We start from the raw sequence: 22,800 nt of genomic DNA on the forward strand, positions 1-22,800 counted from the left end.
GTCTGTGGGCTTTTAACCTTGGGCGCGTGTCAGTGCTGACACTTATCATTGTGAAATGTCTCCACATGGCCTGCATAACTGAGCTCTCTGTTTACAACGCCTTCACACCCCCAAACTAACATTACAGGTACAACAAAAATGGTGAGTCGTATTGGAACCATCTAGTTGTACAGTTTTGAGCGAGATTCCAGATCAGACGAGAAAACAAAGGCATGCATGTGTCTATTTGTTTACAAGTGGATGCATCAGAATGGACCAGAGCAGGGAGCTGGTGCCCTGCCAACTATAGATTTTACATAACAGCTACAGGCTGATTTGATTCATCCGTCTCCTTATTCACAACAATTTGAATAAAGAAATGTACAAAAATACAGTTTTTATCTTTATGTTCTTTGTATATGTCCTCCGTCATCAGGAAACTGCGACATGTTAAAAACAGCATTTTTATGGGGGTGGGTCCTTAATGATGGTACTGTCTGGATTTGCTTTCCTACTGCGTCCAGTTTGTTTCATTAACTGCTATGGTCATCCATCAAACATGCATTTTGAAATGTGCAGATTATCTGCAATAAAATCAAAAAATAAAACCCAACAGTATTTTTGAATGTAAAATATCTAAGCCCACCGCTTTTCACCTTTGTGCTCTCCCTGGTGGACCTGGACACGCCCCTGCCATCTGATTGTCATCAGTGACCGTGGGCAGTGGGTGATCCTGTGGATGGGTGAGCCGCGCTCTCAGGTGAGCTCGCTGCTGTCTGTCTGTGACTCGACAACAACAAGCCAGCCAGACGGAGGGGGCGGTGACGTAAAGGACGTAAAGACGCAGCCGCATTTAAACAGCGAGGCTGGAAACTTTTCCACTGGCGCGTCAGCAGCTTTCTCGGTGTCCACACCACCTCCGTCCACCCTTCCAGGCATGTCCTTCCACGGCAGTACCGCGCGTCTCAGCGAGGCGAGGAGGGTTGCTATTTTCGGGGGGACGCACGGGAACGAGATGTCCGGCGTGGCGCTCGTGAACCTGTGGATAAAGAACAGCGACGACATCCAGAGGAGGGGAGTTGACATCAAACCCTTCATCGCCAACCCGAAGGCTGTGGAGAAGTGCGTCAGATACGTGGAAACGGACCTGAACCGAGCTTTCACCCCCGAGAACCTCAGGTAAGCATTTGCGCGCGTGCCGCTTTCAACTTTTGTGCGGCACGACAACACGCAACAAAGCGGCCGACGACGTCATGCTCATGTGTTTGTGCAGCAAACATAAAAGAAACGTGAAATTTTCTCTTAGTTATCGATAAAATTCTGGTCACGTGGACGTAGACTACTGTCCCTGTCACAGGTGGGCTGCTGTGCGCGCGCGGGCCACCGCGAGCCCTGTCTGTGGTAGCGGCCAATCGCAGTAGAGCTCCGTGACCCCGCCCCCCTCTGCTCTCAGCTGACGGTCTGCCTGCAGAAAAAACGTGATAAAAACGTGAGCGCTGTTGTTTTTCTGTGCAGAAATCCACGGGGAGGGGGCTTTAACGCTCAAGGTCTCCGTGCCATTCGTTTCTGTCGTAGCATACACATGTTTTCTCATAAAATATAGAGAGCAATGTTTAAGATTAGAGCTGAAAGTACAAATGACAATTTTTGAAGACGTGCTTACATGCACACAATAACAAAATCTACTGTATCTTTAATAAGAGTCCTCTTCAGGTCCCCCTCCACGGGATCAGTTAAGGAGGTCATAACAGCCCAGAGCAATAACCTTTTGCAATGCCTGACTTGTTTTCTTAAAGCAAAAACGTCTCCTTGGAGAACAAAAGTCTGAATTTTCTGTTTAATATTAATATCTCTGATATTAAAAAACATGAATATATTTGTAGTTGAGATATTCTATGGAAGAGTCAAAATTCACATGATCTTTACAATAAATAATGTAGTCAATGAGCTGCTCCTAATCAGCTTGTTGGTGTTTTTGTTACCCCCCCCCCCTTTTTTTTTTTAATAAAAAAATAGTTTTTTGTCTGTACTGTTAAACTGTAGACATACTAGATATTTGATGCACATTCAGAAATGCGCTAAACATGCATTCTTGAACACACATTTAGCCCAGTATGTTCACACTGGACGAGCAGGGAGGGGCTTCTTTTTTTCTGCTGTTCACTAGTGCATGTCCTCCACCCACAGTTGGAAGAGGCTTGATGTCGAAGCGGTACAAATCTCGTCAATCTTGGCCCAGGCTTTTTCTGTCACAGCTCTATTCTGATAAATGAAACACTTGGATTGAGCGTGGTGTTTTAAAATCCAGGGTACTGGATAGACTTGCATTGTATTTTTATTTTTTTATTAGTGGTTTGGGAGGAGGGCGGAAATTTGGACACAGCCTTAGTGTCATAGAATTCCAGCACAAATTGCAATTATTGATTTCTTCTTCGTGATCAATTTTCAAATGGTTGCCACTTTTGTGAATTATTCGTCACTACCAAATCTGAGTCCCCTGATTGGTCAGAGTTCAAGCTGCTTTAACTCAATGCATGGTCAGTATACGTGCGATTTCTACATAAAACCCCAAACGGTCTTAAAAACTCGTGAATGCAAGAGTTTTGAATTCAAAAGCCTGAAACGCACGGTTGCATAGAATTTGCACTGGAAGTGGTTGCTTGAAGGCGCGTTGCTGAGGGCCGTGTGAACGCAGCTTTAGCCTGCAATATAAAAAAAAAAACCCGCACCATTTACCAGTTTTCTATTTTGTCAGGGTGTCCATTTTTCAATCTTGGATGTTTTGATACACATGTCCATACCTGGTCCGTGAATTGTCTTTTTGTTTGCATCACATGTGCATAAAAAGGCAAAAATAGTAGAGGAAGAAAAACTGACAGTCAGGCCAATCACTTACTACCTGATGGATCTGATTCCATCTGTGCTTTTCAACTGATACTGCAATCTGTTATCTATTACATCCTTCCTATTTTACATAGCTTTTATTCAAGTTCATTAACAACGCATCCAAACTCCACTTTAAAAAAAATTAAAATGAAATGTCTTGAAAAGGATTTTTTAAATACATTTTTTAATGAATCTCAAAATGAATCAACATCAAGGGGAAAAGATGAAATACTCCATCCTGTGCCTGCAGATGTTGGTTGATCTTTTTAATGCTCCTCAGCTTAACCCCTCTGAAGGCAGCGTGTAAGAAGATTAAACAGTTTGGGGCTTTTTCTAAAAACAGCTTACAGTCTAATATAATTTTTATGCGTACTATTTCACTTTCAAATATGTCACAAGCGTGTTTGTCAGAAGAGGATGGTTTGATGAACATCGTCTTCCTCCAGGTGGTTTAACGAACACGAGCTGCTTTCTAACAATATTTCTAGACTCTAGGACTTTGAGTGAAGCTAAAGCACCTTAGTTCCAAGCCGTTTCTGTTGATTTATGGCTTAGCTTGGACTATTTGGTTTAACCAAACCTCAGGGGTCAGAGACGAATTCATGTTTAACCTTAAAGTAGACTGGCATTGATATAATCCAACCCTGTAGATTCTCTTTAACGTCTATTTAAAAAGAGAACGTCCACTGAAAGTGAAGCTTTAATTTTGTTAGACGTAACAAAATCCTAGCTGAGTCCAACCATGGATCATGCTGTGCCAATGAGGGTTACTGGGCCTGCTGAGGGACAGCACTAGCTCTAGCTCCACCCTTTATGTCTTGACCATTAACTGTATCTGAGAACTGGACTGAGTGGAAAAAATGACTTCCTTCCAGTTCCAACCAAATGAAGTTAATTAAGTCGACTCGGTCTGAGTCAGTATTTCTATGAGAACCCCTCTCTCCAGTCAAGGGTGAGCATGTTAGAAGGCCACACCTTTACCACATGCAGGGCCGGGAGAATCTGTCAAATGTTTTGAATGTTCAACTACTTTTATTTAGGCATCTGATTGGTCAGTTTATAACTTGAATAACTTAAACCACAGACTAAATATCATGAAAAAAATATTTTTTTGCTTAACAATAACATGTTAAAAAAGGGTAGCAGAGCAAGAACCATTATCCTGACCAATAGAATGACCTAATAGTTGTTTATTTCTCAATAGAAGTCTATGGGACTTTGGTTTCTTGGAGCCAGCGGGTACTTCCTGCTTAGAATGTGTGAGGCAGGGATCGCTCAGTCCAGTTCTCATTAACAATCAATGGTCCAAATATTTAAACCAGCAACCCACAGGCCTGAGACCAAATTAAATACAAATTGGAACTTTGCTGCGAGTACTTTTAATGATGTTTTCTTAATTTTTATGCTTGCTGTCTTTGGAGTCTCTCAGAAACTGCAATAGCTTTGTATCTCTGCTCTTTAAGTTAATCATAAGCTGCACATGTCTATTTAGAACACAGTCACACTGACCGGTTTTGTTCTCGTTTGTTTTCTCAGCAGAGTTTGCTTGTATTATAAGAACAATTTGTTTATTGGGCAAAAGCTGTAAGAGAACTTCCATGAGTCTTGTTCTGTGTGGTCTGCAGTGCCTCAGGAGGAGACGAGTTCCCTTATGAGGTGCGGAGAGCCCAGGAGATCAACAGGATGTTTGGACCCAAAGGAAGCCCGGAGGCATACGACGTCATCTTCGACCTCCACAACACCACCTCCAACATGGGCTGCACCCTGATTCTGGAGAGCTCCAAAGACCATTTCAACCTGCAGATGATGAACTACATAAAGGTGACCACTTCTATGTATTTACAAAGCATTGAATGTTGTATGAGGTGAATTCAGAAAGAAGCTGCACATTTGCAGGATAAACTGTCTTAAATGCTTAAATATTCATTTTCAAGCCACATTTTGCTTTATGCAGTCTGGACTGAAGTTTGTCTTTTATTTTTGTCTTTAAAATAATCAAATAACATTTGGGAGCCTGCACTGAATGTTTCTGTGCATTCAGTCATGTTCCTGCATGTTCTATATTCTTAAATGTGAACAGAACAAATATTTTGCATCTTTGTTGTGACTGCATCCCTTCTTTTCGATCAAAGTTTACATTTTCTTTCATCAAAGTTCTTTGAGAATCACATTTTGACCACAAATGAGATCCCATTGATGTTGTACTCCGTAAATCTTTGCTCCTTCTGTCTTTTTAACAGTTGCTTGTGTCGTGGCTGATACTAAACCTCTGGTTTTCTAAGCCTTCGGGTAAGAACATTATGTAACAGAATAATAAAGCTGAATTGGTTGTGAATTTTGGTTCTGACTTAAGCATTCACTTAAAAAAACGTTTGGCGGGCCTGATTTAACATGAGCAAGCTGCAGTAAATCGACTGATCAGTGTTGGTCCCTTGAGTCTAGATACAGTGAAGGAAGAAAGTATTTGGTCTCTTGGTGATTTTGCAGGTTTGACTACTTATAGGATCATTTGAATATTTCAATAGAGATAGGTGAGATTGGACGGAGCAGCAGGTGGTTCGTCATCAACTGGGCCGAAAGACTGTGTCATTTACCTCCCTAAGGAGAAGAAATGCCGCACTTTTTCCGGGGGTTCGTGTGCGGACTTTTATGAATGGCTGGATGAGATTAACTCGGTGTTAAGTTTCCGTCATTTTCAGCAGAGCGAGAAGGCAATGTATATATATGACCATCTTGGGGGCGAGGCCAAGCAGGAAATAAAATACCGGTCTTCTGCAGAAAGGGCCGACCCGGATTGTGTGCTGGCGATACTAAAAGAAATTTATGGACAGCCTTCTTCGTTGACTCGCCTGCAGAAACTTTTCTTTGATAGAAAACAACGTGACGGGGAAACGATCCGTGAGTACTCACACGCGCTCATGGCAATCATTGATGAAATCAACTGCTGTGAAGTAAATTACACTTGGTGTAGTGATTTTGCCTTGCGGGATCAGTTTGCTGAGAATGTGCGGGATTCGGTTCTGAGACGGGAGTTAAAGCGCATCATCCGCAAGGATTCTGCCATCACGTTTTTCAACCTACGAAAGGAAGCTTTGCTGTGGGAGGATGGGGACGCGACTGCGTCTTACAGCCGACGTAGAGCTGATGTGTGTCAGGTTGAGGGGGAAAAGGAGGTCCAGAATGTAAACGTGGTTACAGCTAAGCCGGTTGTGGATCCAAATGCAGAAATGATCAGCCTTATGAAGCAGCAACAGCAACAAATTACTGACTTGGCTAAGAAGGTGTCAGATTTGTCAGTAGAGATCGGACAGACAGCTGGTCGGGGGGTCCAACCACGGTTCGACTCGGAAGGTAAACCCATCTGCTTTAGGTGTCAGAGGGCGGGGCATATTGCTCGTCAGTGTAGATGGGCAGCACCGGGAAATAAGACCGTTTTTGCATCACGTAACGCTTCTGGTCGTGGAAACTCGGGCATTGTTGGCGAGCAACAGGGAAACTCTCTGCCCCTGTGGTGATGAGCCCAACTACAGGAGGGGATGTGATGGGCTCTGAAGCAAAGAAATCTGACACACTCGAGGTTGAATGTTTAATTGGAGTTTGTCCCACTGTCGATGTTTTCATTGGTGATGTACAGGTGAAATGTCTTTTGGACACGGGTTCAAATGTGTCAACAGTCACTGAGTCATTTTTCAATAAACATTTCCGTCCGTCTTTGAAAAATTGTGAATGGCTTTCACTCTCTGCCGCAAATGGTTTAAGTATACCTTATTTGGGCTATTTTGAAAGAGATGTTCATGCATTTGGTGTCACCATAAAAGGTAGAGGGATCCTTGTGGTCAAAGATCCAGAGACAAACCTTATGAGGCAACGTAAAAACACTGTCCCCTGCATTTTGGGGATGAACGTGATTAAGTGTTTTTATGAGAGTGAAGGCCATGGTTATGAAACGCGCAGTCATTCGGTCCCTGATGCATGGCAAAATGCCTTCAGAGTTTGCCAGTCTCACCAGGTTGGTTCAACGAACACTTATGTTTACTCCACTGTTCCTTTTACTTGTCCAGCTGGTGTACTGTGTTTTGTTCCAGCAACTTTACAATTTGGCCACTCCTCCTCAGATGCTTTTGCTCTTGTGGAGGCACTTAGCGCGGAAGAAGGGGGATTGCCAGGGGAACTGCTTGTTTCCAAGGCTTTAGTCCCTATAGACCATGGCCATGTGGCCATCCCAGTGCTTAATGTTGGATGTTCAGATGTGGAGCTTCGGCCGCAAAGCCGACTATGCTCATTACATTGTGTGGATGTTTTGCCACTCGGTACATCTGGCATCAGCTTTGAACGTGTTAGTCCAGGAGAAGAAAGAGTTGTGGTACAGGAGCATGTGGATGTGAGGACTGAACAGCTGACTGCGGGATCAGAGGTGGGCAATCTTGACCTAAAGGGACTTACCGTAGAACAGACCAGAAAGGTAAGGGAGCTTTTGAAAAAACATGAGGATGTTTTTGCAAAATCAGAATTAGACCTGGGATTCACTAACCTGATAGAGCATGAAATCCCTGTCCTGAATAATGCCCCCATAAAACAGCGTTACAGACGGATTCCCCCTAGTCAGTATGAAGAAGTCAAAGCACACATTACTCAGTTGTTGCAACAGGGCATCATCAGCGAGAGCAGTAGCCCGTATTCGTCTCCTCTCGTTATAGTGCACAAGAAAGACGGTTCACTTCGGCTTTGTGTTGACTACCGTCAACTAAATGCAAATACACGAAAGGATGCTTTTCCTCTTCCGCGGATTGATGAGTCTTTGGATGCTCTTCATGGGGCAAAATGGTTTTCTACCCTCGATTTAGCTAGTGGGTACCACCAAGTGGGAATGGCTGAAAAGGATCGCTGCAAAACAGCCTTTTGTACACCATTTGGTCTATTTGAATTTACACGCATGCCATTTGGGTTGTGTAACGCTCCGGGGACCTTTCAGCGATTAATGGAGCGATTATTCGGTGACCAGCGGTATCAGTCCCTTCTGTTATATTTGGATGATATAATCATCTTCTCCTCTTCTTTTGAGCAACATCTAGAGCGTCTGGATCTGGTGTTTTCCCGTCTAAAACAGTACAATCTTAAAGTCAGACTACAAAAGTGTTCCTTTTTGAAATCTGAAGTGGCATACCTTGGACATTTGGTTTCAGCTGCCGGGGTAGCTACAGATCCTGACAAAATTAAAGCTGTTGTAGAATGGAAGAGGCCAAGCTGCTTAAAAGACTTAAAGTCCTTTTTAGGCTTTGCAAGTTTTTACAGGAGGTTCGTAAAGAATTTTGCCAAGATGGCAGCACCTCTCCATGCCTTGGCCTCATTGCTATCTACAAGCAAGGGTGGTCGGCCCACCAATGGGTTTCAGCAATTATGGGATTCCGTGTGTGAGGAGGCTTTTCAATGTTTGAAAAAGAAACTCACCTCGGCACCCGTTCTTGCATATGCTGATTTCTGCAAACCTTTTGTTCTGGAAATAGATGCGAGTCACCAAGGACTAGGGGCTGTTTTATCACAAGATGTGGACGGACAACTCCGACCCGTGGCTTTTGCCAGTAGGGGTCTTAGATCTTCGGAACGGAATATGGAGAACTACAGTGCCATGAAACTAGAGTTGTTGGGCTTGAAATGGGCAGTTACTGAAAAATTCCGTGATTATTTGATTGGTAGCAAGTTCACAATCCTGACTGATAACAACCCTCTTTGTCATTTAAACAGTGCAAAACTCGGTGCCGTGGAGCAACGTTGGGTTTCTGAGCTGGCCCGGTTTGATTTTCAGATCTCCTACCGGCCTGGCAGGCAGAACAAAGGTGCCGATGCTCTTTCTCGGCAGTATGTGGGGCAACAGGAGGTACATACAGGTTCAGTCGGTGTGCCTAACACTAGCTCCACTACCAGTTTTCCCACTTTGGACGTTAAGGCCCTGGTTAGTTTGCAGTCTGGTGATGGTTTGATCTCTACCTTTAGGAGGTTTTGGGATCGGGGTGTGGGGCCAAGCCGGACAGAGAGGCGTCAATTAGGTCCCAGGGCAGTAGAGCTGTTAAGACAATGGAAGCGGATTGTTGAGGTGGATGGGGTGCTGTATCGGCAGTTTTGGGGACAGCGTGAAGGGCAGATCAGGCAGATCATACTGCCAGCCATTTTGAAGGATGAGATACTCAATCAGATGCACACCGTAGCTGGGCATCAGGGAGTAGAGCGAACCTTTAAGCTGGTCCGTTGTCGGGCTTACTGGCCTGGGATGTACAGAGACGTGGAGGCTTTTTGCAAGACTTGTGAGCGGTGCATTGTTTCTAAGAACCCTCACCCACAGGTAGTTGCACCTCAAGGACATTTGCTGGCTTACCGGCCATTGGAGGTTGTGGCTATGGACTTCACAGTGTTGGAGCCCTCATCAGACCGGCGTGAGAATGTCCTTATCATGACTGATGTCTTCTCCAAGTTTACTGTCGCAGTACCAACCCGTGATCAGCGTGCAGTAACTGTTGTTAAGGCCCTAGTAAAGCACTGGATCCAGCCCTATCGTGTCCCCTCTAGGATACACTCTGACCAGGGTAGGTGTTTTGAAGCAGATGTGGTGCAGGGTTTATGTAAAGTATACGGGATCAGGAAAAGCCGAACGACCCCCTATCATGCTCAGGGAAACGGGCAGTGTGAGCGCTTTAACAGGACTCTACATGACCTGTTGAGAACACTGCATCCACATCAGAAGAGACGATGGGTTGAATACCTTCCTGAGCTGCTGTATGTGTATAACACCACCGAACACCATAGCACAGGTTACTCACCATATTTCCTGATGTTTGGGAGGGCCCCCATTAGGCCTTTCGATATTTGGCTGGGTCAGGATAGGGAAGACTTTGAGGGTGACGAGCATGCTTGGGTGGTGGAACATCAGGAGCGACTGCGTTGGGCTTATCAGCAGGCGGGCCAGAATCTGGACCAAGCGGCAGAAGCTCGTCGTGCTTATGCAGGCCATGTAGGGGGTGATGCATCCCTGCTGCCGGGCCAGCTGGTGTACGTGAGAAACAGGCGGTTTCCCGGGAGGCATAAAATTCAGGATGTGTGGTTTCCTGTCCCCCATAAAGTGTTGGAGCGTCTGGGTGGGGATTCGCCTGTGTACTCGGTTGCGCCTGTCGACTCCTCTGGGCCAATCCGCAATGTTCACCGTAATGAACTACGACTGTGTGGTCCCACTGTACAGAGTGGGGCTGTGATAGTGCCCCCTGTGGCAGAGGTGGATGGTGAGTTAGATGCCAATGGGGAGGCTGATGACTCCGTGATTGGTGTCCTTGTGCCTATCACTGGGTCCAGTCTTGAGGTTCGTGGGCCTAGTTCTTGTAGGGGTGGGGCTGAGGCTTCAGCTACTTCTCTTGACACTTCCACACCGTGTGTGCCAGTTCCCACAGTGCTTCCCTCAGCATGTGGGGTTGAAGGGGGAGCAGATGACACACAGTTGGCACCCATAGTGTCTGGGCCTGTTGGGCCTCGCCGGACGACTCGTTCCACTGCAGGGTTACACTCTAACCCTTTTCGTTTGCCCAGGTCGGTGTTACCATCTGATGGCAGATCAGTGGGGCACTGATCTTTTCTTGGGGGGGCATAAGTGTGACCAATGGGGATTTGGTTCGGGGGGGCGTGATACAATATATAAGGAGAGCAGGTGTGTGTGTGGGATGTAACACTTGGCCGTTTCCGGTTTTGCGGTGTGTCGTGTCGTGGAGTTGCTGTCTCTGGTATGTGTTTGTTCTCACATTCATATGTTTAGTGTGTTTAATGTTTCACCTGTTTCTTTCTCACGGGGGTCTTCCCCTCTGCCTGTAAGACGGCGGTGGTGAGGCCCCTTCTGAAGAAGAGTCAATTAGATCCAAAAAATCTGGATAACTATAGACCCGTATCCAACTTACCATTTTTAAGTAAAATAATAGAAAAAAGTGTCGCTACTCAACTGCATGAGTTTTTAAATGCCCAAAAAATTTTAGAAAAATATCAGTCTGGTTTTAGGAAAAGCCACAGTACAGAGACGGCTCTTTTAAAGATCGTTAATGATCTTAGATTAAACTACGACTCACAGAAACTTTCTGTTCTGGTGCTGCTGGATCTTAGTGCCGCTTTTGATACAGTAGATCACCAGATTTTATTAGACAGACTTAGTAGTCTAGTGGGCCTTTCTGGAAATGTTCTTAAGTGGTTTTACTCTTACCTGACAGATCGACACTTTTATGTAAGTATGGATATGTGCTTTTCAGGAATCCACGAAATAAGTTGTGGGGTTCCCCAAGGGTCAATTTTAGGGCCAATACTTTTTAATTTGTATATGTTGCCTCTTGGGGAGGTCATCAGGAGACATGGCGTTGACTTTCACAGCTATGCTGATGATACACAGCTTTACATCGCCGTGTCTCCTGATGACCTTGAACCGGTTAACACTCTTTTAAACTGCATTTTAGATATAAAGTTGTGGATGGCAGAAAATTTCTTAAAGCTCAACCAGGACAAAACTGAAGTTTTAATCATCGGTTCTGAAGACAAGAGAGAGATGATTTTACCACATCTTCATAATTTTAAACCTTCTCAATGTGTGAGAAACCTGGGCGTACTTTTTGACTCTGAGCTAAATTTTATCCCACACATTAAAAATGTCGTTAAGACAAGATTTTATCATCTCAAAAACATTGCCAGAGTCCGCCCGTTCCTCTCTCTTGCCAGCACAGAAGTGCTAATGCATGCTTTTATTTTCAGTCGTTTAGATTACTGTAATGCCCTGCTCTCTGGTTTACCCAAAAAGTCTCTTTCAAACTTACAACTTCTACAGAACTCAGCGGCACGAGTTCTGACGAGGACCAGAGGGCGGGAACACATTACACCGGTTTTAAAATCTCTGCATTGGCTCCCTGTGCGTTTCAGGATTGATTTTAAAATTCTTTTAATGGTTTATAAATGTTTTTATGGTCTTGGGCCTTCTTATTTAAATGATATTCTTTTAAAATATGAGCCCTCGCGGACCTTGAGGTCTTCCGGTACTGGCCTCTTAGTTGTTCCCAAGGTGAGGACCAAAACTTATGGTGAGGCTTCGTTCTGCCATTATGGTCCTCGCCTGTGGAACGGCCTTCCGGAGAGCCTCAGGGCCGCAGAGACAGTAGAGGTTTTTAAGAAGAGGCTCAAGACCCACCTTTTTAATTTAGCTTTTAGTTGATTTTAACTGCTAATTTATTCTATTAGTGTTAGTATAGGCTATTTTATTTATGTATTTATTTTAATTTTATGCATCTTATTTTCAATTTTATGTTTTTTCTTTTTAATGTTTTTTAATTTTAGCATCTTATGATTTTAGCCCCAGTGTTTCTTGAGGGGATCTTTTCCTCCAGGGCTTGCCGGCTTGGTCAGCGGTTGTTGCTGCAGTTGTTGCCCTTGCTGGGGCGGCTGGGGTCTAATTTTACAGCTTTTGGCTGTGAGGGGGACCCCGGTGTTGTCCCGGTCTGGGTGGGCACTGTGGCGATGTTCCGGTGGCCAGGCTGGCTCCTGGTATGAAAGGATTCCCAGATACTGTTTCCTCACAGCAGAGCTAAGCCATACTTGTTTATTTATTTATTTATTTTACAGTTACATAGTCATATTTCATTGTACGTGGGAGCCATGGGTCATGTGGTTTAATGGAGGGGAGTGGGAAGGGTGAAGGGTGGGTTGGGGTTTTTATTGTAATGTTGTGTGTTTACTGTTTTTAGTGTTAAAGCGCTTCGAGCTGCACAAAGTGCATGAGAAGCGCTATTTTATAAATAAAGTTTGATTTGATTTGATAGAAATTCAAGAAATCAACTTTAAAGAATATATATACTTTAATAAGCATTTCATTGAGGAGAAAATAATTTCTAAATCATTTAGATTTGGTGGCTGTTTCTTAGTAACTTAGAGCTTCCGCTCTCTCCATAGGTTTTCTATAGGAGTGAGCTCCAGAGACTGGCTGGACCACTCCATGACCTTGTTCTACTGCTTCTTCAGCCGTTCCTTGGTTGGCCTGGCTGAATGTCTGAATGTTATTATCCTGTTGAAGACCCCTTTCAAGCCTTCTGGTTTGAGGAGGGAAGGAAGTTCTCACTCAGGATTTGACAGTACATGGCTCCGCCCATCCTCCCATCCACATGATATTGTAGCCCTTTACAGAAAAATACCCCACAGTATGATTTTTCCACCTCCGTGCTTGACAGAGGGGATGGTGTTCTTGGGATCACAGGCAGCATTTCGCTTCCTCCAAACACGACTGGTTGAGCTGACGTCAAAGAGCTCCATGTTGGTCTAATCTGAACACAGCTCAGAAACATTGAAGGTGTTCATTGGTAAACTTCAGGGGGTCTGCACATGTGCCTTCTTAAGCAGGACGACTTTGCAAGCACTGCAAGATGTTGAACCACTGCAGAGTAAAGAATTCCCAATGGTTTTCTTGGTGACTGTGGTTCCAGCTGCTCTGGGATCATCAACTAACTCCTGCAGTGTTGTTTTAGGACGATTTCTATCTGTTCTCATGATCATGGAAACCCGGCCAGGTCAGATCTGGTTTGGAGTCCCAGTCCTAAAGGTGGATCGATGGTCTTGTTCTGTGTTTTGTCCCAATTGCACCAACAGTTGTGACCTTAACCTCCAGCTTCTCGCTGATCGTTTTGTCGTCCATTTTGGTCTGTGCAGGTCTACAGCCTTCTCCCTTAAATCCCCTGAAAGCTCTTTAGTTTTCCCTTGTTGGAGAGTTAAGAGTCTGACTGGGGCGGCTGTGGTGCAGAGGTAGGTAAGTCGTTTTCTTGATTGGAAGATTGCAGGTTCGGTTCCTGCCTTGCCTGTCCATGTGTCGAAGTGCCCTTGGTCAAAACAATGAGTCCCACATTGCCTCTGATGGTTATAGGCTGGCGCCAATGTTTAACAGCGGAGCCGCCATCAGTGTGTGTGTGAATGGGGCTAGAACTGTAAAGCTCTTTGGGCTTTTGAGGAAGGTAGATCTGCTACGTAAGTATACAACATTTACCATTCTGTGTGGACAGGTCTCTTTTATGCAGGTGATTATTAAAAACCAGTGTCTTCAGTTCAGGAAATGGGTTGATTGGGAGAGTCCAACTGGTCTGCGTAAACCAGAACTCTTAATAGTTACTAGGGGATCAAATACTTATTTACCCCAGTGAAATGCAAAAGAATTGTTATTCTTTAAAGTCGATTTCTAGATTTTCTATGTCGCTGTTCAAATGAACCTACATTAAAACGACACTGTCATTTTAACTGTTTTTAACTCTCCATTTTGCTTCAAGTGAGTAAGCTGAAAGGCTGACTGATTCACCGCTCGGTTCTGTGTCCCAAAACCTTCAAGTTGTTTTCTCACAGCGTCTGTCTTGTTTTTCCTGGTTTCACGTTGCAGAAAGCCATCTCTCCTGCTAGCTGTCTTGTTCTGCTGAATGAACACCCTCTGCTGAAATATTCCACATGTCGCTCGGTGGCCAAGCACGCTGTTGGTGAGTCCAGTTCTTCAGGCAGGGGGTGCTTAGGGGGCTTGGCCTGGGGGGCAGATTAAAACAAAGGGAAATATTGCTAAAATAAATAGTTTTTAATCCTAGCTTTGCTTTGTAAGGATGTCAAAATACACTGTAATTGTGTAATTATGCCTATTAGGACAAAAGTGACTACATGTATTTAAAACCAAGAGTTGATGTGGTATTGAGTCTGCAACTGTGCAGTAAAGATGAACTGTCATTATTCTGCCTCTCTGTGGGTGACACCTTAAATGTTTAACTTTTATTCAACAGTGTTGCAAATGAAGAAGCACAGAAGAGAAATCATTGTAGCAAAAAAGGCAATCTTTCATTTTAAGGAGCCTCTTAAACAGCAGCTAAAGACACTTCTTCCATTTATGTTTTCATCCTTTCTTGCATCCGTTTTCATTGAAGCTCTCTGTTCTTTTCCTGTCACTGTTGGTATTTCTGTCTCTTTGCCGTCACTACAGTTTCATTGTTGTTATTTTTAGCCTCTTAACAGTCAGTTTCAAGCACAGAGTTGTAGTTTGTATTTAAGTTTGTCATTCTGTAACTCTTCAGAGACCCACTCCAATGATGGTTATGGAGGACATATGAAGAAAATCGAGCTCAAATTTGCATTTAAAAGTATTTCTTTATTTAAATCGTTGTGAATCTGGAGCCGACAAAAAATGCAGTTGGAAAAAGAGCTTCATTGTTGGGCCACATCTCCCTCCTCAATCCATTCTGATGTATCCTCTTGTAGACGACTAGATCCATTCATGTATTTGTTTTCCTCATCTGAGTTAATATCTGACTCTCAACTGAATGACTGGATAGCTCCATTATGCTTTGTCATTTTTGTTGCACCACTAATGTTATTTCGGGGCTGCGAGGGGCTGTAAGCTAGCGGGAGAGGGCGTAAACGCAGAGCTATGGGGAAGGAGGCCGGGTTACTCCGACCCACGACTCAGAGGTGAGCTTCTAATTAACTCCTTCTGCTCTGCAGAAACTGTCCTAGAAAACAACAAGTTTTTTAATTGGCGACTTTGGCATAACCATTATTAAAAGACCACTAGGAACGCTTTTAAAATGGCTCAAAAGGTGATTGGAGTGGGACTTTAAGAGAATGGGTTATTGCAACAACTATTGTTATTTCATGTAGTTTGTGTTTTTACTTGGCTTAAATATCATATCTTAAATAAAACAGTTTTCCTGTATTTATTCTAAATGTCTTTTCCATAACCTTAGATGGGGGTTTGTTTTCCTTTCTTATTTTGTAAAGTTGTATTAATGTCCTCTCCATAATCTCTTTGTAGTAGTCCTTCTTGTGCTCCTTTTGTAACTATAGACTTTGTGTTTGCCATTTCCTTTTTCTTTTTTTTTTTGGTCTTTCCATTATTCATATTTCAGAGAATCTGTTCTGCTTGTTATCTCTACATGAATTTCCTCCGCTTAGCATATTGAACTCAGAGTTCCTGATTACATAATCCGTTCGAATGACATTTTCCACGTACAGATGCATCTGTTTATCATTTCCCTGCAGGCCTGGAAGTCGGTCCTCAGCCTCAAGGCGTCTTGAGAAGTAACATCTTTGAAGCGATGAGAGTAATTCTGAAACATGCGCTGGACTTCATTGAACTGTTTAATGAAGGTAAGGCTTATTTAATGACGACAAACATTTTTGGATTTTACCTCTACTTTGAGGTTTTCTATTTAGTTTCCCCCATTAAGAAGAAATGTTTGTTTACAAAATGCCCATGAGTGACTGAATCAAGCATGCAGCCAAGCCCCCGTTACTAAATGTACCTTTGTCGGACTCGTCACACCTCCGTTTTACCCCCCACAGCACAATAGCTCCTCCAGGGTGACTCTTTCCTGGCTTTTACGTAATCAAGTGCCCAAATAGAGTTTCCATCTGTTGGTTTTCCTGTCTGCCCTGCAGCTGAATGCTCTGCTTGTTGGGAGTTGGTCAGCTTCCATGTCATTAGGAGCCAGCCAGTCACTGATGTAATCCTCTGTTGTGGGACCACACTGTTGCTGATTAACGCTCGGCCATGGTGATGAATCGATGTTCTCGTGCTTTAGAGGCAGAGCAGCACGAAGAAACGCCTCCTTTAGCGACAAGCTTCAGTTATTGTTCAAGCTGAAAAAGAAGCAAAAAATCAAACTGCACCCAGAACATTAGTCCTAGTTTGAATCATCTGCATCATTGCAGCTTTGTTGAGTTCTAGGTATTCAGTTTTAGTTGGCGATTATCTTTCTTGAAATCCCACTTCAATCAATATTTGATCTATTTTAAAAGCGTTCTCACTGGTCTTTTAATGATGATTGTGGCGTTTTTAAGACAAAATTAAATTAAATTAAAACTGTTATTTTCTGAGACATCATTTCTGCAGAATGGCAGGAGTTGATTTGAAATTTGTCTCCGAGTTGTGGGCGGACCCGGGGCAGAGTAAGCCAGCCCACTCCCCGTGATCAATTTGTTTCCATACTCTCCTGCTAGCTTACAGCCCCTCACACCTTCAACCCAACATTAGCAGTGCAATAAAAATAGCAAGCAATATTGGAGCTATCCAGCCGTAGTTTAAATCCAGATTCCAGCTCAGACGAGGAAAACAAAGACGTTCACGGATCTAGATGTCTACAAGCGGACGCATCATTATGGAGAAGAACGCTTGTGGCTTGCCGTTAAGGTTCTACGTCACACCTCCAACCTTTTTGCAACTGCATGTTTGCCTCTGCTCCCCATTTGCAATGATTTGAGTAAAGAAATACTCAGATGTCACAACATGTTAAAAACACAATTTTTACTGGAGTCTGTCTTTTAAATCAGCAAAGATTACATTTCTTATTTCGATCTAAGGTAGAATTCGAACTAAATCTTTCAGCTTCTAATTATAAATACTTTTCTGCATTTCATAGTAAGATGACAGAACAATTTTTGTGGTCATAAATGGGTGATCATATTTTATTAATGCAACTTTCAAAGAGTTTATTTTCTACAAAGGACATGATAACCTAATATTCCAACTAGCATTAAGGTTTTTAATCTAAATCTTACCTTTCAAACACACTTTTGCAAATTCATTGGAAATGGCTGCTGTCTAAGCAGTTTGCCAGACTACTTTGCACGAGACTTCCCTAAAATGACATAAGTTTGAACATATTTGACTGACTCTGAACCAAATGCAGCATCCAAGCAAAAATGCTAACTTTCCAGCAAGGTGGTAGGAGTCTAATAATTTGGGCCTGGCTTACAACTATTGGACCTGCAGTCAAAATTTTAGCACAAATTTTCCTGTATGCTAAAATATTGTTTGAGTTTTAACTTTGATTTTAGCTAGTAAATTATAAAGAGAAATTATTGTCAATTGTTTGACAAGATACAGAAAAATTTGTGTAGAGTGTAGAGTAACAGGAGATAAATCACCTTAATAAAAACACTTAGAAAAAATTAAAATCTTTGAATTTTTAGAAGTAGTTTCTTCTGTTTGATGCAGCAATGGATAGAGCAGTTGTCCAAGCCGGCTTGGCTTAAAGATAGAGGTGAGTGTCATGTGGAGCTTTAACACTAGGCTGTTGGGTCCACACCATAGAATATCTCTGTGGATTGTCAGTTTTGTTTGGTAGGTATAAGAGCTCACACTCCAGAATACAACTCCAGATTAAACAAAAATGACCCTGGTCTGCCAAAAACACAAATGCATTGTTCACTTGCAAGTGAATTTTGGCGTGGTACAGCAACAGGTATACATATGAAAAGGTATGTTGTCTATCTGGAAGACATAAAAGTAGAGGTGAACCAAAGAAAAAAGCCCACCCATTCTTTTTCAAATAAAAAACACCACAAACAGCCCACTGCACAAATATGAGGAAGCCCAAATGACAAATGTCTCCTAAGTAAATTTGGTACAGTATAGATGTTACCAAGAGTTTTGTATGCCAAAGTTAGAAGATTTACTTTTTCCCTGCTTTCTTCTTTCTGGTCAGTGATCTTTTTATTCACACTTATCCTCTAAAATGAGCAGCTTTGGTATCCAGGAGACATTTTTCAGGTGGGTCTGTCCCTTAAAGTGTGAACACAAAGAACAGAGGAAAAGATTAGTTCATGTAACATGATGGTAATCCTAAACTTGACAGTAAATCAACAGTCGAAAGGCTTAAAAAGTAATCCAAATAATCTGAACCTGTTTTAAATGCAGTGGTAGGACTTTGAAGGAACGGTTACTTAGTGAATACCAGTTAACTTCAACCAGTAAAGTAGCTTAATTCATTCCTCAACAAAAGGAGAGCCTAATATGACCGTAATAAATATATGTGCATATGCTGTTCTGGTGCATTTTCATGTAATATGAGCACTTGAATAGTGTAATAATCAATTACCCAAAGTTGAAGTAAATAAAATTATCAGTATTGAGAGAGGTCCAATGAATTTGATTCATAAAACACAGTGAGGGTTCTGAAGCCAGATATTGTATTGTTGTTAAACATCACAGCAGAATGGTGAATTGGATCAAGTTTAGGATGGATTTTTCTAAACTCACTGTACTTATCCCAACAGTTATATGTGCAGTTAATGCTGTAACTCCGGCTGCATCTGTTTTTTTCTATGTTCCCTAGGCATGGAGTTCCCTCCCTGTACGGTGGAAGTCTTCCGTGTAAACGAGAGGATTGACTATCCTAGAGATGCTAATAGGAACATCATTGCCATGGTTCATCCCAACCTGCAGGTAAAGTCTTATGGTATAGTCATTACTGACCTTACTGGTACATCTGGGCTTGTCTGTGAGTGAAAAATGGGCAAACCTGTACGGGGCACGCAGGTGGCCCGTACAGGTTTGCCCATTTTCAAAATACCTAGGTTGTAGACCGCTCAGTGAGCCTGTAGACTGAAAATGCTCATGCACATGTCTTTTTATGGCCGTGCTATGACCATCAGGTTGTAGCTAACACTTGTATTTTGCACAAGGGTGTGTATAGCCTTATTTCCACTGAGCAGTACGGTCTGGTATGGTTTAGAAGGGTCTGGGCAATTCAGGTAAGCATTTCCACTCAAAGTTGGCCCGTCACAGGGCATGCGGGGTGAAGCTAACCACAACAACAATGGAGGTCATCTAGTCATCAAAATACTGGACTGGACAGATCTGTAGTGCTCAATGGAAACAATGCATATTCAATTTAATTTTGTAAATATAGGCCAATATTACAACTATAGTCGTCTCAGTGGGCTTCACAGAATTCAGTAGGAAATTGCTAAAATAAAATAAACAGACTAAACCAAACTGGGCATCCCTGCCCTTAGACCTTCCTTCTCTGTATGGAAAAACTTAAAATCAAATAAACTGATTTGGGGAGGGGGGACCTCAGGGGGTGTCCACATGAAGGAGGCATCCTCTCCCAGGATGGACAGATGATGTACCATGACTGTTGGAGAAGAATTAGTTAATCAAACTCTACAACTAACATGTTTGAGTAGTATAGCAAAAGGGCTTCATCCAGAAGGAACTGGGGGACGGCTGGGGGCGCGAGACGAGCAAAAGACGAGGTCCACAGCCAAGGACAGGAGTACAGACAAACTGACTAGGGGGGTGGAAAAGGGGGACAACACATGAATCGCACTGCATCAAACAGAGAAATGGGGAAATAATTGATAAATAAATGATCAGGAATAGAGGAGAGAAGTAGATGAGAATAGAGGACAGAACCCCAGTGCACCGTACTTTCCCAGCTTCTAGCAGCCTGCTAGCAACTAATTGTTTTTTAAATTTAATTTAAACATGTTAATAGTAAGTTGGATGCACTATGGTATTTTAGCGGATGGTGGTAATAGAAAGTCTTCATGTTTAGGATATAAATATTAATACAATGTAGTATTAAGCAAGGGGAATGGGTCGCTGTGGTCTGGTTTATGAAACCATCTTTCCTCTGAAGTAGAATAGACTCGGGTGTGTCACATGGATTTTTTTTTTCTCTCATTTCTTTAACCCCACTAAATTCTTTTGATAGCACGAGGACCTTGTTAGTTCCGTTCATGTAACTGTTAGAAATTAGACTGTAGTTTGTGTTGGCATCCTTCGAGCACTTGTGTATCACCTGCACATCCCGTGCATGTGACACTCAGTGAGGAGCACCATAAGGCTACCATACTACATCACCCATACGTCATAAGTGGATGTTACTTGCATTAGTCTTACAAATACTTTATAATACATTTACCACACACACAACTATGGTACGTTCCATTTGCATGATGTTCCTTAAGGTGGCCGCATGACCCCCAAGGGAACTACAAGACACACCTGAGCTCACCTTAAGATGCAGCCATTCCTCTCTACGACCCTCCACGGACCCCCCAAAAACCTGTAGCACCTGTAAGGGTCATTCCCTATGCAGGTGCATGAGACTAAGGTTTAAGGAATTACAAGCCTTTCATATGGTTGACTTCTCTTTTCCTTCACAAATTGTCCTTAGCGCCTGAAACAGTAAATATAAATGGGGAAAAAAAGGGCTTCTCTTTAGTGAACTTGAGAGGCTGTTATTCTAACTCTAGCAGAAGAGTTGAGTTGCATTCCCTGTGGTCAGTGTTTGTTATTGTTTCAGGATTGTGACTGGGAGCCACTGAACCCTGGTGACCCAATGTTCCAAACCTTTGACGGAAAGACCATCCCCTACCAAGGCTCCTGCACCGTCTACCCAACTTTTATAAATGAGGCAGCTTATTATGAGAAGCAACAGGCGTTTGTGACTACCAGAAGAGAAACCTTGGCTGCAAGCAGCATCAGAAAAGCCTGAGAAGTTCTCTGTAATTCTGCCAAATGCAACAGAAGTTTGATGATGGATTTTGCACTTTGCTCCGATAACAAAGGACCAACTCTGTACATAACGAAAAACCATCTTTTACACACCAATTTAGTTTTGTATGCTTTTACTATCAGAAATTAACTATGCAAAGAACATTGATGGAAACTCTTCATATGTTCAGTTTCAGATAAGAGTCATGTACCTAAAATCTGTTTAGGTAACTATTTACGATGCTGTTATTTTAAATCATATAAAAGTGAGATTTTATAAAATCAAAGAGCAGACCTAATTAGCTGGGGCTTGGTAATTATCCTACGCACTCTTTCAGTTTTTAACCAGCACTCAGGAAGTCCATGGGGGTTCATAACTCTAAATACAGTTCTGCCATTGTCTTCTGAGAATATTTATGTAACATCTGTTGGGGTGTGTTGTGTGGCCTTTTATACTACCTACCTGGAACTCCAGTGGTTGCATATGTGGTGCTGTCCTATTGTTGCCTTATTAGAGGTGTCAGAGAGAACTGCAGAAAAGATTTTTCTTTAAGTGATGTTTTGTTCTTTTTAAAAAAAAAAAAAAAAAAAAGACATTGATTCTTGTTTGTCAAATGTATTTGCTCATTTCAACATTGGGTCCAACTGCTTTCATTTTAGAAACATTGTCCTCTCTGTCTCTTGTCCCCAAGTGTAATTACTGTAGTTTTCAATTTCTCATTACTCGATTAGCAATATTTTTGTGAGTAGATTAGATCTATTCAATGACTGTATTGTCCTGTATAAAAAATTTTGTCTTGAAATGATCTTGATTTCTTTTTGCCCGTTTCACCACTGAAAGACGCCACAAGAGGGCATTACATATCCACTGCTGGAGTGAGAAAGAATAGAGTTGGACCCAGATACCAGGTGTGGGCAAACTTTTTGACTCATGAGCAACAAAGGGTTTTAAATTTGACAGAAAGGTGGACTAGGAGCAGATGGAGTGTTTTGGTAATACATCTCACAGGAGCAATAACATGCAAACTGGACAAAAATGGGCTTTAGTTTTGATTAAAAAAAATTGAAATATTTAAAAATATATATTTTTTGTTTTATTTCTGGCTTTTCTCATTTTGGTGAAATTTGCACCAATGGGTTGAAATCCCTCAGGGAAAAACAAGAACTTGGAGAAATGCTACATTCGTGCGGTGTTGGAAGGATCGGAAAATACAAGAACGTCAGAAAAACAAATCTTCCAACATCACATGAATGCAGAAAAAACTTTCCGCACCAAAAAAAAAAAAAAAGTCACTTTAGTGGTAGAGTCCAGTCTATGGAGAGACACCAGAATTACAAGGAAAACTAAACTTATTAATAACCCTTATTAATAAGAATGATTGTAACTTATTGTAGTTTGGAGGGCCAGATTAAATAGTTATGGCATATGGCCCCTGGCTGCAGTTTGCCCACCCCTGCCATAGACAGTTTATCACTGATGTACTGTCTATGGTCGTGCCCAAGTAAAAGTTCACCTTTGTTCACCTTTCGGCAGAGGTCACCACAGCCAATCAGCTTTCACTGAATCTCACAGGTGTTTTTTTTTGTTTGTTTTTTTGGCAGAGACTTTTAGTGGATGCCCTTTCTGGCAA

At 42.5% G+C, this 22,800-nt stretch overlaps 1 protein-coding gene across 1 annotated transcript; it reads left to right on the forward strand.

Moving 5' to 3' along the window:
• Positions 1-650: 650 nt before the first annotated feature.
• Positions 651-21,972, forward strand: aspa (aspartoacylase). Its single transcript, XM_004076595.4, has 6 exons — positions 651-1,158; positions 4,491-4,686; positions 14,285-14,378; positions 15,922-16,029; positions 18,999-19,108; positions 20,979-21,972. The coding sequence occupies exons 1-6, from the start codon at positions 719-721 to the stop codon at positions 21,168-21,170; spliced, it is 1,140 nt and encodes a 379-aa protein (XP_004076643.2). The 5' UTR covers positions 651-718; the 3' UTR covers positions 21,171-21,972.
• The last annotated feature ends 828 nt before the right edge of the window (positions 21,973-22,800 follow it).

This window comes from Oryzias latipes, chromosome 14, assembly GCF_002234675.1.
Source record: "Oryzias latipes chromosome 14, ASM223467v1".
Taxonomy (NCBI): Eukaryota; Metazoa; Chordata; class Actinopteri; order Beloniformes; family Adrianichthyidae; genus Oryzias; species Oryzias latipes.